The sequence below is a fragment of the Lynx canadensis genome, chromosome B4 (genome assembly GCF_007474595.2).
Source record: "Lynx canadensis isolate LIC74 chromosome B4, mLynCan4.pri.v2, whole genome shotgun sequence".
Lineage (NCBI taxonomy): Eukaryota > Metazoa > Chordata > Mammalia > Carnivora > Felidae > Lynx > Lynx canadensis.
This window is the reverse complement of record NC_044309.1, coordinates 41091097-41105671: the sequence shown is the minus strand read 5'-3', so window position 1 is coordinate 41105671 and position 14575 is coordinate 41091097. Positions and strand designations below refer to the sequence as shown.

The following is a 14575-nucleotide window of genomic DNA, read 5'->3' as shown; positions in this document are numbered from 1 at the left end:
CTTATTGAATGCTTCATATATGGTAAGCACTTTTTTCTTCAGAAGCTGGAGGATGGGGTGGAGTGAAGTCAGCCAGAGAGAGGTGGGAGGCATCTGAGCTCCACTGTCATCTACAGATGTCCTACTCTTGGGATCAAAAAGGGGAGGCCAGGGAGAGCCAGGGAGTGTGGAGTCTAAGGTGTGGGGTCAGCTGGAAGATCAAGGGGAGAGGGAACCAGGAGCTCTGATTCCAAGTCACAAAGACCTAGGACCTCACCCTCCAGTCTCCCTGCATTTCTAGCAACCTCAGTAGATGGAGGACCTTGGGCCTGGATGGGGTATAGTGAAGGTCATTGTGCCTATAGGATATTTGGGTGAATGTTGTAGCCTTGTTGTGGGATTCATCTGGGAGAGACCTTGCACAAATGGGGGTGGCATGAAATACCCAGAGTCAGAGTGTGGTGTCTGACTCAAGGGGACGGATAGAAAAGTGGCAATGTGTCTATCATAGCAAAATGGGCCCTTGGACTGAAGTTGGGGCTCGGGGGTTTCAGCTGGCGGTGCAGAGAACATGCCTTGTGTGTCCCCAGGCCTCGGTTTTCTCTGAGACTTCGCCTCAGGTCATGATCTCACGGGTTGTGAGTTTGAGCCCTGTGTTGGGCTCTGTGCTGACAGCTCGGAGCCTGGAGCCTGCTTCGGATTCTGTGTCTCCCTCTCTCTGCCTCTCCCCCACTAGCTCTCTGTCTCTCTCTCAAAATTAAACATAAAAAAATTTTAAATAAAAAAAAGAATCACACGATTAATCTATAAAACAAGGTGCTGTAGCAGATTATGTCTAAGGTCAATTTGGATTGATGTATCAGAGTATTTGGGAAAGGGGGCACTGAGAATATACTGGTAATACCTGATCCAGGTATTTGTGATTTTCACGAATAATGATCTCATCAAGCCACATGACAGCATTTTTCCCATGTAGGTGGGCTAGGCATTGTTACTGTCAATAAAGAAGGCTTGGTGGAGATTTTGCGTTTTTTTTTTTTTTTTTTTTTTTTGGGGCAGAGCCAATCAGCGCCTGGGGGGGGGTCCCAGCCTGGCAGAGAGTGAATGAGCACCAGATTGGGGGGGGGGGGGTGGTATCAGGGCCCCAGTGAGGGCAGAAAACTAGGGTTTGAGTTTACTCCAAGTTTGAGTTTAGGTCGGAGGGGTAAATTCCCAAGAAAGCGAGAGATTTGGGGTGTCGGTGGAGAACTCTGGGGCTAAGGGAAGAGTTCTTAAGGAACACCGAGTACCTGTCATGGATCATATGCTTACCTGTCCTGTCTCAGTCAGTCCTTACAGTAACCCCATGAGCTAGGTGCTCTCTCTCCATTTCACAAACTGGAAAACAGACCCACAGAGTGTTGGTTATTTGTCCCAGACCACCCAGCTCAAAGGCAGAGGATTCTGAACTGAAACCCAGTGAGTTTGACTCCAAAGCCCTGAATCGTTCCAGTGCTGTTCACGTGGGGAAGGCCGGGTGACTGGGTGAGGAGGGAGGGGCTTATCGCGCCGTGGGGGAGGGGGGGTGGGTCGGGAGGGGTCCGATTGGTGGGTTGCGGGCACCTGGATCCGGGACTCTGGCGCCTCTGACTGAGCTACGAAGGGTTAAAGACCTTCGCCCCCTCCTCCCGCCTCCTCCTGTCTCCTCCCCCAGGCTCTTCCTGTCCCGAAGTTGCAACACCCCATCTGCCACTCTCCCTTCCCGTCTACCTCCACTCTCCTTTCGGCTTTAGTTTTCTCCCAGTTCTCCGGACTCGGCTCCGGCTCTGGCCTTCGGGGTGTGAGGTCCCTGGGATCAGGCGGTGACCTTCACCCCAACCCCATCCCGCTCAGCTTCCCTCCCCGGGGTGCGGGCTCTTCTTGGGACCTCCCGACCCCGTGCATCCCGGACTCCGGTCGCCGCCGCCGCCGCCGCCGCCGCCACTGCCTGAGCCCTGATGGGGGAGTGAGAAGCCACAACTGGCCGGACATGGGCTTCCCCACCGTGCCTGGCCTGCTGCAGCCACTGGTAAGACCCGGGACGAGGGCCTAGTGGGCTGGGGGCGGGGGGGAAGAAGGGGGAGGGCGCCGCCCCGCCGGAGTGGGCCCTCGACCCGGGCCCCGACCTTCGGCCGGCGTGGCCCAACTTCAAACTCGGCCAGAAGTTCGGGTTTCCCATTCTGAGGCCTGCTCTGAGTCGGAGGCAAGGCCGAGGGTGAAAGGGAACCCGAGGACAGCCAAGGAAGTTTGCTGGGCTTTGGGGTGGCCAGGAATGTGGGGGCAGGTGATCCCCGGAGGCGGGGCGCATTTCGGAAGGGTAAGGAAAGGAGTGGAAGAAGGACGTTTCGTCCTCTCGGAGTCCAGATGATTCAGAGTTCTGTCCTCCGGTCAGCTGGCCAGCCGGTGTGTGTGGGGTGGGAGAGGTGAGGCTGCCCGTGGGCTCTGGCTGAACAAACCTTGGCAGGGCGTAGGAGTTGGATGCTAGTGAAGGGGGAAACTGAGTCCGGGAATGGAGATGGGCTGGTGGGTAAGTTTGGGATGCTGTGTGTGTGTGCCCGTGTGGAGAGGGGGTATTTGGGAGTGGAGTGGGAACCGGATAGGGACAGGGCAGTGGAGAGCCCCCCAGGGCCAGGACGCCCACCTGCTGGCATTCCCCACTCTCTGCTTCTGGCTCAGCTTCTAGGCGGGTGCCCTCCGTTGGACTGATTCTAGACAGCTGCCAGCGCCTCCACCTGGTCCCTGACCCTGTGGCCAGCCTTCAGCCCCCTCCCCACAGACCCAAACAACAATCTCTTCGTTTCTTCTTCCACAGATCAGTTTGGGGAAGTTAGTAGAAAGTTGTTTTCGTCACTGGAAAATGTCCCTTTCTTGTGCCTCAGCCTTGTTTCAATGTATGCTCCATCTCCCTGCATGTCCTGGAGTCAGCCTGTGCGATACCGGGAGCCCCTGTCCCCCACCTAGTAGGGCGGATTTTCCTGGCCTGTGGTTGGCCAGTTTCTCCTGGGTCCCTGCCTGTCTCTGGCCCCCATCTTCCGCACTGTCCTCTCTGGGTCTTGTCCTGTCTCTACTAACCATTTCTTCCTTTTCTGTCGCTTTCCCCAGAAGTCTCCTTTCTGAACCTTTTTCTCTCTGGTGCCTCCCTCTCCCTCTCTTTTCTGCTGGGAGTCCACGTCTCCAGACCGTGATTCCCCGTGCAGCACCTCTCTCTCAACCTGAGTTCTTACTCTTATTCTCACTGTCTCACCTCCTGTCTCCCCAGCCTGTCTCATGACTTCTCTCAAGCCTGTCCTTCTCCCAGGCTCCCTCAGCCCCCATCCGACTGCCTTGTCTTCTCTTCTCTCTTTGGGGGTACATCACTTGGATTCAAATCCTGGCTCCCTTACAGACTAGCTGCCCAAACTTGAGCAGGCTACGTAACCTTTCATGTCTTAGTTTCTTTATCTCTAAAATGGATATAATGATCACTACTTCCTAATGGTGTTTTGAAGATTAAATAGATTGACACACAGTTGACCCTTGAACAAACATGGGTTTGAACTGTGCACGTCCACTTATATGTGGATTTCTTTCCCATTAAATACAGTACTGTAAACATATTTTCTTTTTCTAATTTTCTTACTAACATTTCCTTTTCTCTGGCTTACTTTCTTGTAAGGATGCGGCATATAATACACATAACGCACAACGTATGTATGTGTTCATCAATTGTTGATGTTATCGGTAAGGCTTCCAGTCAACAGTAGGCTATTAGTTAAGTTTTGGGGGGGAGTCAAAAGTTATACGTGGATCTGTGATTAAGTGGGGGGTGCTGACGCTCCTAATCTCTGCATTGTTCAAGGGTCTACTGCGTGTTAGATCTTCAAAGTATTAAGTGCTGGGTCTGTGCTAGACATTATTTTAAGTGCTGGGGTGACAGCAGTGAACGAAATCTCTGCCCCCATGGAGTCTACATTCTAGTAGAAGAATAAGGTCTAGCAAATAGAAAGCACTCAGTAAGCGTTAGGTTTGTTTTGTTAGTATAGTAGGGATTACTCGGGGGCTCCTGTGCTTGGAAGACAGAGGAGGCCTGAAGAGATAAAGGGAAGTGCCTGGTGGCAGGGGCGGAAGATGGCAGGTGGGAGGCTGGCTGTGAAGGGACCCAAGTTCAGCTTGGAGCTGGAGGGGAAAGAGAAGGAATGAAAGGCCTGAGCTGTTTTCAATTGCTCACCAGTCACTGGGCAATACCGCACGCACCAGAGTATACGTGTGGGTGTGTGTGGGGGAGGTAGTGGAGAAGAACGCAGGAGAGAGTGTGGCAAAGCTCCTAGGATTTTGCTGTTCTCAAAGAGCTTGCAGTCTGGGGGCCAAGATGGCTTACAGCAAAAAAATGAGCTCAGAACAGTCTGGGGAGAATATCCACAAAAGCGTTTTGATGTGGTGCCCTGGGACACGGATGGGAGGCAGGACCAGGGAAGGGAATGAGCATCATCCAGCTGCCTTTTCTTGCTTAGCTGGCCTCATCTCTGGTGTCTCTGCCCCAGGAACCCCTCCTGCGTAGGCTGCAGAGCCTACAATGAATGGATTGTCTCTGACCTGGCTGAGAGCTTGATAGCACGAGTGGCGTGAATTCATTAGGTCCCTAGCAGCTATATGGGACCTGGGGCCCATGTGATGCTCCCTAACTCTATGGAATGACTCGAGGAACAGGCATTGGTCAGATGGAATGAGGAAGGGAAAGCCTCATAGAAAAGTGGATTTGGAGTTGAGATTCAAAGTCACTGACTGGCAGCGTGGCTAGAAAGAAGGGAGACTGGTTTGAGGGAGAGTAGGGGAATGGAGAGGTGGGATTTTGTGTTGGAGATGGTGGTGGCAGGAAGCTGAACACCTTGGCTGGAGATGGAAGGACCATGTTGAGGAACAAGAAGATGTGAGAATGAGAAAATTGGAGGGAGTGGGGGCGGGGATGAAGAGAGACTTTGAATGTAGTCCCAAGTAGAGGAATTCGAGGAATTCATTCATTCATTCATTCATTCATTCATTCAGAAGCAGTTCTCTGAAAGACCCATGGCAGCTGGGAGTGTGTTCAGAATAGCAGTGAGGTACCTCTGCAAATACTCACACAGGGAAGGACTGACTTGTGCGGAACTGATGTTCAAGGTCAGGCTCTGGAGAAGAAGATTCCCACACATGTGGGTGCAAGTTGAAGCATGAACACAGATAAAGCGCGTAGGATGGATTGGAGCAGGAAAGAGGCTGGTGGCTGGGCCATCAGCTGGAAGACAGTTGCAATAATGCGAGCGTGAGGCAACCCATGGTTATGGACAGGACTGAGAGATCATGGAAGACGGACTGGCGAGATGAACTGACAGGCTGGATGGCCGCAGGATCGGGACGGGGGACCTTGAGGAGAGAAGGGTGGCAAAGCTCTCACACTGTGGGTGCTGAGAAGTTGGTGGTGTAACATTTGTCTAGACCAAGAGATTGATGAACTAGGTTTGGGGCATGTTGAGGGTCTGGGAACAGCTAACTGAAGTGCGTACCTAACAGACTAGAGCAGGGCTTCTCAAACTCTTATCTGCCTTCGGATCATTCACCAGTGATACTCAAAAGGGAGTGTGCGTGTGTGTGCATGCGTGTGGGAAGGAGTGGGCATAGTTTGACCACTCTCCCCTGGAGATGAGTATGTTCCTTCATGGGAGCCCTGACTCTTCTATTTCCCTCTCTGGGAGTCACTGGCTTCGACTGGAGTGGAAGACAGATGAGTCGTTAGATTGGCCAATCAATGATTATTCTGCTCCTTTGGTTTTGGGGGCTGGGAAGATACCAGGACCATTAGACACTATCTCTGACCACACACGCTCTTTCTGATCGCTTATCTCATAAGAGTTTATGGTCCTTTCAGGGAGATCATATCTACACGCTCAGGATAATTATATTATAATAAGATCCCAAAGTAGATATAGTTAATTCCTGTTATTGGTCTTCACAGGGGGCTGGGCATCTAATGAGCTCAAGAGGAGGAAGCGGCATTAATGGAGGGCTTCAGCGGAGGGAGGTGGGATCTCAACCGAGCTCTTGGAGGAGAAGCTGTCATAAGCTCCCCGAAGATTGACATTAAAAGAACAAACACATTTTAATTTCGTGAACAAATTAATGCAGGGGAAGGGCACAGCTAGGTCATGAGGTGCCGGGTCAGGGTTAGACCACAGGGTCGCTCTGCTCTCATCCTCTCCGCCCCCTCTGCAGCCCTGGTACAGGAAGTCTCACTTTAAAGTCTCCCCAAGCGGAAGTTGTGGGGGAGTTGGAGGGGTGCTGGGCCACCCCCTCAACTGTCTCTCCCCAGGCACCTCCCAGCTTCCTGCCCTTCCCCTGCTCCAGGCGACAGGTGCAGGCTGGCTAGGGTCTTTGCTCTCAGAGCTCACCTCCTAATTCAGCTGCAAGGTGCAGCTGCTAAGAAGGACACGGACACGCTCCCCAGAGCCAGCTGGTGCCGACTGGTGGGGGCCTGAGGCCCTGGCTAGGAGGGGTCAAGAGCAGGCTGGCTGGGGCACTGCTGGGGACTATGAGAGACCTGGGAAATAGTGCTGGCTGTCTTACATCCCTTCTTGCCTGCCTCCTTACTCCTGGAAGTGGGCGTTCAGGGCTCTGGAGTTTTTCCTGTGCTGCCAGTGGACTTGCAGGGAGGGGCTATGGAGACTCAGAACTGGCCTTATTTCCTAAGGATTATTTGGGGACCCCAGGGAGGTCCCCAAACCCAATCCAACTGGCCAGAATCAGTCAGGCTGTGGGAATGCAGTGAACCCCGGGTGGGAGGGCAGCCTTAGTTTACTTCCTTTTGGAACTGGGGGGGTGTCAGGGGCCTCCTGTGAGAATCCAGGGAAAGGGCTGGTCGGTTGGGGACTGGTTGGATGGGGAGGAGGAGCCCGGGTGGGGCCTGGTCTAAAGGAAGGATGCTGAGGGGCGGAGAAAGAGCTGAGTGGCCCCTCAGTGGGGGTGGGTAGTGACCCGCTGGGAGGAAGCCAGGGGTTGAGGAGACTTCCCTTTGGGATGGATTGGGAGAGGGGGCCATTTCCCGAAATATGCGGGCCAAGTGGGACAGGGGTCTGTTGCCGACTCTTTTGAAGGGGCGGGTGGCGGGGGGAGGAAGTGTGCTCCGAGTGGGGGTTGGAAGGAGAGCCTGGCCCACAGGAGAAAGGGCTCAGATGGGGTTCTCATTGCTGGCTGGTCCCTTCAGCCTTCGTGCTGACTCATGACCCTTGAGGAGCTGGGGAAGCTGCTGGTTCTATCTCCCTTCCCCTAGATGCCCTCCCTCCCTGGCCTGAGTCACTGGGCGGAGTTGCTGGGAAAAGATTTCTCTTTCCCGGATCTGACTTAACCCCCAAAGTGCTGGAGACGCAGGGGGATGCTAGGCTTGAGAAAGCCTCTCTCCCTCCCTCCCTCCGTCCTTCCTTGGAAGCTTACTCCTCACAGGCCTGTGGTCCCTGAAAGGCTCCCCACCAATGCTGTGGGGGGTGGGGGGAGGCAGAACTGGAGCCCCCAGTTTTTCTTCCTGACTTTGTCTCTGCCGGTTGGCTTTGCTCCTGCAGGAGGGGGCCCTGCATGGAATTTCAAGTGCCAGTAACCTTGGGTCCTGAGAGCTCTTCGGGGAAAGGAGCCACAATTTCAGGATTGGGAAGTTCTTCCCATAACCACCCTGAATTATTCCTGTGGCCCTGGACGCCCCGGTCTTGTTCAGGGGAGACAGCATGCTGGAGTGGCTCAGGGAGGGGACTGCTCTCTGAGTAGGGGAGCGCAGCCCTGCCTTGGCCGCTGCTCTGTTTCTCAGTGTGGCTTCTGATTGTGGCTGAGGCTCCAGCTTCCAGGCTGCAGTGTCTCCCAGAGGGTGACTCAGGGCAAGCACGACCTGCCTGCCTGCCTACCGGGCTGTGGGCTCTGTGCTGTCCTGTCTCGGACTGGGGTTTCTGTGATCAGATTAGTCTGTTTTTCTCCAATTTTAACATGCTTTGAGGACATCCTCTTATCTTTACATAAAGCAGCTCTTATAGCAGAGGGAAAAAAAAGAAAATCAAGACCCAGGAAAAGCCAGAAAGAGGCTGATTAAGAGATCAAGGAAAAAAGTCTAGGCTGGAGCTCAACACTGACTCCTGGCTTTGCTGTCCCTGGCTCTGAAGCCAGAACTGGGCAAGTGATTCAGCTGCTGAGGGCTTGCCCTGAGGCTGTAAAAGGTGCCTCTCAGAATGCCCCTGTGTGCAAAGGGCATCAGGACCCCGGCCCATCCTCAGCTCCTGACTTGATGGTCACCTGAGCCCGATCACCAGCCTCTGGGTACATACATTGTATGTAACCTACATGCCTTTTTCCAATCCTGCCTGGACCTAAACTTTGTCAATCTCCTACCTCATTCCCACCCTGAAACTTTCCCTTTTACTGCCCTCCCCGTTTGCCCTGGCCAACCTGGGGTATTTGTGCAGATTTAGTGGTGGAAGGGGATGCAGCATGAGGTCTGAGGGCAGAATCCTGAGTGAGGTTTTGATACAGATTTAGAAAGAAACTCTTCCTTTTGCCCACTCCCTACAAATGGTGCCCACAGAAACGTCACTTACTTCCACTCCAATCTGATTTTATTTATTTTTAAAGTTTAATTTATTTATTTGTTTATTTATTTGTTTGTTTATTTTGAAAGAGAGAGAGAGAGCGCAAATAGGGGAGGGGCAGAGAGAGAGGAAGAGAGAATCCCAGCTAAGCGGGCTCCATTGCTGTCAGTGCAGAGCAGATATGGGGCGTGAACCGTGAGATCATGAGCCGAAACCAAGAGTCTAGTTGGACGCTTTAACCAACTGAGCCACCCAGGTGCCCCCTCCAATCTGATTTTATAAACATACCCTTTCTACTGGAATTACGCAATCCGGGAAAGTGCACAGATCTAACTGCTCACCTCTGTGGATGTTTACAAAGTGAACACACTGTGAACATAGCACTCAGAAGGAGAAACACCACTTTAATATCCTTAAGGCTCCTTGTTGGAAGGGCCCCAATTGAGGTAACCAGTTCCCAATAAAAAAAAACATTCCTTAAACACCCGCTCTGTGTCCAGCACTGTTAACTGCTATGGGAAAATAAGGATAAAATACAGTCCAGGCCTGGGGTCTACTAGTCTTAACTTGGAGGGACAAAAAAATTAGTACACAGAACAACTAGAGAAGAATTAAGCACTAGATCACATGGGGCCAGCTGTCTAAGCTTAGAGGAAGGATATCCAGTGTGAGCAGGAATGGCCCGGGGGCAATGTTCCACTGAGAAAGGACTTGAGCTGGGAAGGCTTTGAACTTGCTACCTCTAGGGTTCCCACCCTCCCTCTCCTGATAGGATCTCCTCTGTCTGATTCTTCCCCAGGTACTTCTGGCTCTGTTGGTGGAAATATACCCATTAAGGGTTACTGGACTGGTCCCTCACCTCAGGGACCGGGAGAAGAGAGCTATTCCATGTCCCCAAGGAAAATATATTCACCCTCAAGATAATTCCATTTGCTGTACGAAGTGCCACAAAGGTAGGAGAAAGTGGGAACAGTGAATCACCTCAGTTACGGGGTCCTCCTTCTTCCTTTGCTTTTTCCAGATATTCTAGAACTTGGGGATCTCTGACCTCCAGGCTCCTAACTTTGCTGCCTCTTCTGGGCTGGGATTTTCTCCCTTCTTTCCTCTCTTAAGACTTCAGAGGCGTGGCCCTGGCTATTCTCTCTAGCATAGGGCTCCTTCCTTGAGCTCCCGCTGCAACCTAACTGATCCCCCATCACAGGGACCTACCTGTACAATGACTGTGCGGGCCCAGGGCTGGACACGGACTGCAGAGAATGTGAAAATGGCACATTTACTGCTTCAGAGAACTACCTCAGACAGTGCCTTAGCTGCTCCAAATGCCGAAAAGGTGAGTCTCAGGAGGTGGTGAGGGCTCTAAATGGAATGTCAGGCGGATGTGTTAGAGCAGTGGGCTCGCCTGTCTGTGTGTGAGGGCAAACACAGGAATGTGCTTTTATAATTGAGTGCAGGGGTGTGGGCGTGTGTACAGAGAAAGACACACACGGTGGGGGGGGGGGGGTTGTGCTCACACCCTGTCTCCTCCCCCCTCCAGAAATGTACCAGGTGGAGATATCTCCTTGCACAGTGTACCGGGACACCGTGTGTGGCTGCAGGAAGAACCAGTACCGGTATTACTGGAGTGAAACCCATTTCCAGTGCCTAAACTGCAGCCTCTGCCTCAACGGCACGGTGCAGATCTCCTGTGAGCACAGCTCTCCATAGCCCGGCCCCGCTCCCCGCCCCAGGGTGGGCCCTGTCTCAGGAGAAAGGCCTCTGCCTTTCTGTACCCCAGCCCCCTGACCCCACACTTCCTCTCCTTCCCACTCCCGAAGTCTGTGGGACCATTCTGGCCATCTGCCCCCTGCCCCTCCTAGCTTTCCCTGTGGTCCTTGGTGCAGGGTGCCCCTCCTCTAGCTGTATTGTATCTCTCCCCACAGGCAAGGAGACACAGAATACTGTATGCACCTGCCACGCGGGGTTCTTTCTAAGAGGGAATGAATGCGTCTCTTGTGTTAAGTGAGTATCTCCACTGGCTGCTGGGCACTGGATCGGGTGAGGGGGCTTGGGGTGGGGCGGCGAATGGGGTGGCTGCAGGTGAGAGCCACCAGCAGGGCAAGGGAGACAGCCCAGGATGCTCTGGTTCTTACTGACTGGTTGACTCTTGGTGTCAAAACACCAGACAGTCCTTCTTCCTGCCCTCCCGACCCCCCGCCAGAATTGTTCCTAAAATCTGAAGAAGTCTTTGGGAATAGAGGCTCATACTCCACGGACTTGCAGTTCTTTGAACTTAGACATTCGGATTTTGAGGTGACAGGGTCTACTACATATAGTTCATGGATTCTAGGACGCACATTTTCATGTCTCTGAAATCAGACTGCATCTTACAATTGATGATGTATCATGGTTTAACTGGCAGCTCTGTGTGTGTATGTAGTATGTAAATGATGGTGCTTTTTAGTGATGGCATCTTTGAGGCAGTATGGTATTTCTTCCCCAGTCTCTGTTCAGGCCTCCTCACTTCTTTTGGCTCCACAGGGTCTGTTCTTGCATACTTGCTTGCAAAGAAGGAACTCTGAGGGCTCTACAAGTTCAAATCTCAGCCTAGCCACTTATGTGTGACCTTGGGCAAGTTACTTAACATCTCTGAACCTTAGTTTTCTTACCTTTAAAGTAAGGATAATGACATCCACTTGGCAAAGCTGTACAGCTATAAAGTAACACCAAATTATTTGTTTTCTTTTTCTACTAAGTGTCTTTTCTCCTTCAAAGAGCTTTTACATTCATTCCATGTGGTTCTCACTGTGAGTTTGTGAGGTCGCCTCTTCCTGCGGAGCATTGACCTTCCCAAGTTCCTTCTAGCCCCCCATGGAGTTCTCATTACTCCTGCTGCCCAGTGACAGCTTCCAGCGGGGTGAAGATGTGCTTGTTCTAGAGTGTTCTCTGGCTGCCCCCCAAAATAAGTCTTTTTAAAATTTTCACATGCATGTTTGACCCCTCTTTCCACAAAGTCAGGGATTGTCACTAGCAATGTCATCTCAAGAAAAAGCTCTCCAACCTCTCTTTGCCATGGGATTCTCACAACAGTTCAGTGACAGCCACCATTTATCGAGTGCTTCCTATATGCCAGGCATAATGATCTCACTTCTCAATTCTGACAGGTGGGTAAGGGTCTTACTTTACTGATGAGCAAACTGAGGCTTACAGGTTAAATGACTTGCTTGGAGTCACAGTGCCAGCCAACGAATGGACTGGAATTCACACCCTGCCCCTTACTGCTTGGAATTAGTTCTTTCTACACAGCCTCCTTGAGATTACTTCCAATTCTAAAAGGAAATGATTGGGGCGCCTGGGTGGCGCAGTCGGTTAAGCGTCCGACTTCAGCCAGGTCACGATCTCGCGGTCCACGAGTTCGAGCCCCGCGTCGGGCTCTGGGTTGATGGCTCAGAGCCTGGAGCCTGTTTCCGATTCTGTGTCTCCCTCTCTCTCTGCCCCTCCCCCGTTCATGCTCTGTCTCTCTCTGTCCCAAAAATAAATAAACGTTGAAAAAATTTTAAAAGGAAATGATTTTGTGATTGGCTTGCGTTTCATTCCTCTGAGTCAGGAGAGGTTTAATTTCCATTATTTCAAGAGATAGCTAAAATGTTTGGAAAGCAAAGAAATTTCCAACAGTATGGAGTTTTCTTCTTTTTCCTTTTTCCCCTGTCTTCCTCTTGGGGGAGGGCCCCTACGTACCTGTGCGATCTCTTCTTTCAGCTGTAAGAAAAACACAGAGTGTACGAAGTTGTGCGTACCCATTGTGGAAACTGTTAAGGACCCTCAGGACCCAGGTGAGGAGAAATAACCAGCTTCCCATGCTCACCTGCCCTCTCCTAATCCTTGCCCCTCCACCTACCCAGCCAGCCCTGCCCTTCCTGCTTCCCTTCTCCTCTCACCACAATCTGCCTCGCCTCCAGGCACCACAGTGCTGCTGCCTCTCGTGATCTTCTTCGGCATTTGCGTTTTATCCTTCTCCATTGGTTTAATGTGCCGCTACCAACGGCGGAAGTCCAAGCTCTTCTCCATTGGTGAGTGGGGCCCTTGGGAGGGGAAAGCTTGCTGCTGGGGGATGTGGGAGGGGGTTGAGTGGGTGAGAGGGATCAGCATGGAGGGAAATGAGGTAGTGTCCCCTTAGCTTGCTCTGAGGACCCCGCTGGCAGGAGGTGGCCCTGATGGCTTGGTGAGAGGTCATAATGCATCAGTAGGTCTCTTGTCCCTGGGGCCACTTTGGCCCTGAAGCATGTCACCACAAGTCCCCAGGGCCAGCCCCGGTATGGGCGCCAGGGCTGAGAGAGGAAGTGAAATTTGTGACGCTTGGTTTCTTTTTTCTCAGTTTGTGGGAAATCAACACCTACAAAAGAGGTAAGATGAAACCAGGAACCTACCCCCAGTCTTTCCCGCTGATTGTCCATTACAATCTTGTAATACCTAAATGACCCTCGGTCACCCTTAATTCCAACCCCCTTCCAGAAATAAAGAAGGTTCGGGCTGTTTGTCCTCTCCTCCACTAACGCTGTGCCTTCTCTCTTTCAGGGAGAGCCTCAGCCCCTGGCCACAGGTCCAGGCTTCAGTCCCATCCCCAGCCCCACCTTCACCCCCAGCCCCACCTTCACTCCCAGCCCCACCTTCACTCCTAGCGACTGGGCTAATTTGAGGGCTGCATCCGTCTCCAGAGAGATGGCTCCACCCTACCAGGGGGCTGGCCCCATCCTCTCCGCGGCTCCAGCCTCCAGCCCCATCTCCACCCCAGTTCAGAAGTGGGAGGACAGCACCCACACTCAACGCCCAGAAGGTGAGCTCCTTGCAGGGGCAGGTGGGTGGAGCTCCTGGAGGGCGTGTGCGCGAGAGGGGACGGGCGGGGCCGCCTCCGCGGCCAGAGGCTCACCGCCCGGCTTCCTCGCAGCGGATCCCGCCGACCCGGCGACGCTGTACGCGGTGGTGGACGGCGTGCCCCCGTCGCGCTGGAAGGAGTTCGTGCGGCGGCTGGGGCTGAGCGAGCACGAGATCGAGCGGCTGGAGCTGCAGAACGGGCGCTGCCTGCGCGAGGCGCACTACAGCATGCTGGCGGCCTGGCGGCGACGCACGCCACGACGCGAAGCCACGCTGGAGCTGCTGGGCCGCGTGCTCCGTGACATGGACCTGCTCGGCTGCCTGGAGGACATCGAGGAGGCGCTGTGCGCCCCCGCCTCCCTGTCGCCCGCGCCCCGCCTCCTCCGGTGAGGCCACGCCCCGCCCCGTGAGGGGCCTGCTCTGAGGACCGCTGCCTACAGGCGGGGCGGCCCAGAAGGACGGTGCGAGGTGCCCTCCGGATCCCCTCTTTCTGGACAAGGGACACGAAGGGGCAGGCAGGAGCTGGCAGCCACCTACTTGGTGCTACTCCCTCAGTGTACACAGAATTTTCTCCGTTTTCGGAGCACTGCCGGAGGGTCAGCCTTGTGTGTGTGACAGATGTGTGCGTGTGATCCTGAGAGAGGCTGAGTGTGCCAGGAGCCCCAGCTTGTGGTTGTAGAGATGAGGGGCGCCATGCCTCATCACCCACTTTGGGTTTGGAAAACCCAGCAACGCAGCTTCGGGGCCTCTGGGTGATCCCTGGGCCCTTGTCACAGTAGATAAGCAACATTTTTTATCAATTATGTTACACTAATAGAAACTGGGCACGCCTCTGCCCCCTGCCTGGACAAGCACAGGGTGAGCTGACCTGTCCGAAGGCAGGGGCAGGCACAGAACAATGGGGCGGCCAGCAGGAGCTGTGGACTTTTGTAAATACACTAAAACTCTGGAATTAAAGCTCTGCTCCTGGACGGGGTGGTCCTTCTGAGTGGTGGGTGTGGGAGGCTGGGGCAGAGACTGCGATCCTGATGGGGGTGGGCTGGGAAAAGCCCTGAGCTTGGGCCAGGTACCCCACCACCATGATACCAGCCGACAAAGGAGCAGCCTGTGCTCACTCTCTGACCCCTTCCTCATCAGGTTCTCTTTCTTCCCGCCCT

At 53.4% G+C, this 14575-nt stretch overlaps 1 protein-coding gene across 2 annotated transcripts; it reads left to right on the top strand.

Moving 5' to 3' along the window:
* The first annotated feature begins 1656 nt into the window (after nt 1-1656).
* Nucleotides 1657-14389, top strand: TNFRSF1A (TNF receptor superfamily member 1A). 2 transcript variants are annotated; one of them, XM_030321503.1, is made up of 10 exons: nt 1657-2026; nt 9370-9523; nt 9772-9900; nt 10105-10254; nt 10490-10568; nt 12306-12379; nt 12506-12568; nt 12922-12950; nt 13122-13380; nt 13492-14389. In XM_030321503.1, the coding sequence occupies exons 1-10, from the start codon at nt 1988-1990 to the stop codon at nt 13806-13808; spliced, it is 1293 nt and encodes a 430-aa protein (XP_030177363.1). In that variant the 5' UTR covers nt 1657-1987; the 3' UTR covers nt 13809-14389. The 2 variants fall into 2 exon arrangements, with proteins under 2 accessions (XP_030177363.1, XP_030177362.1); XM_030321502.1 differs by having other exon boundaries at nt 1668-2026; nt 12506-12616.
* Nucleotides 14390-14575: the final 186 nt, after the last annotated feature.

Excerpts from the sequence above, each read along its gene's own strand:
- TNFRSF1A (XM_030321502.1), top strand. The coding sequence starts at position 1,988 with ATGGGCTTCCCCACCGTGCCTGGCCTGCTGCAGCCACTG. Across the intron at positions 2,027-9,369 it reads CTGGCCTGCTGCAGCCACTG|GTACTTCTGGCTCTGTTGGT; the intron begins GTAAGACCCGGG and ends ATTCTTCCCCAG. Across the intron at positions 9,901-10,104 it reads CTGCTCCAAATGCCGAAAAG|AAATGTACCAGGTGGAGATA; the intron begins GTGAGTCTCAGG and ends TCCCCCCTCCAG.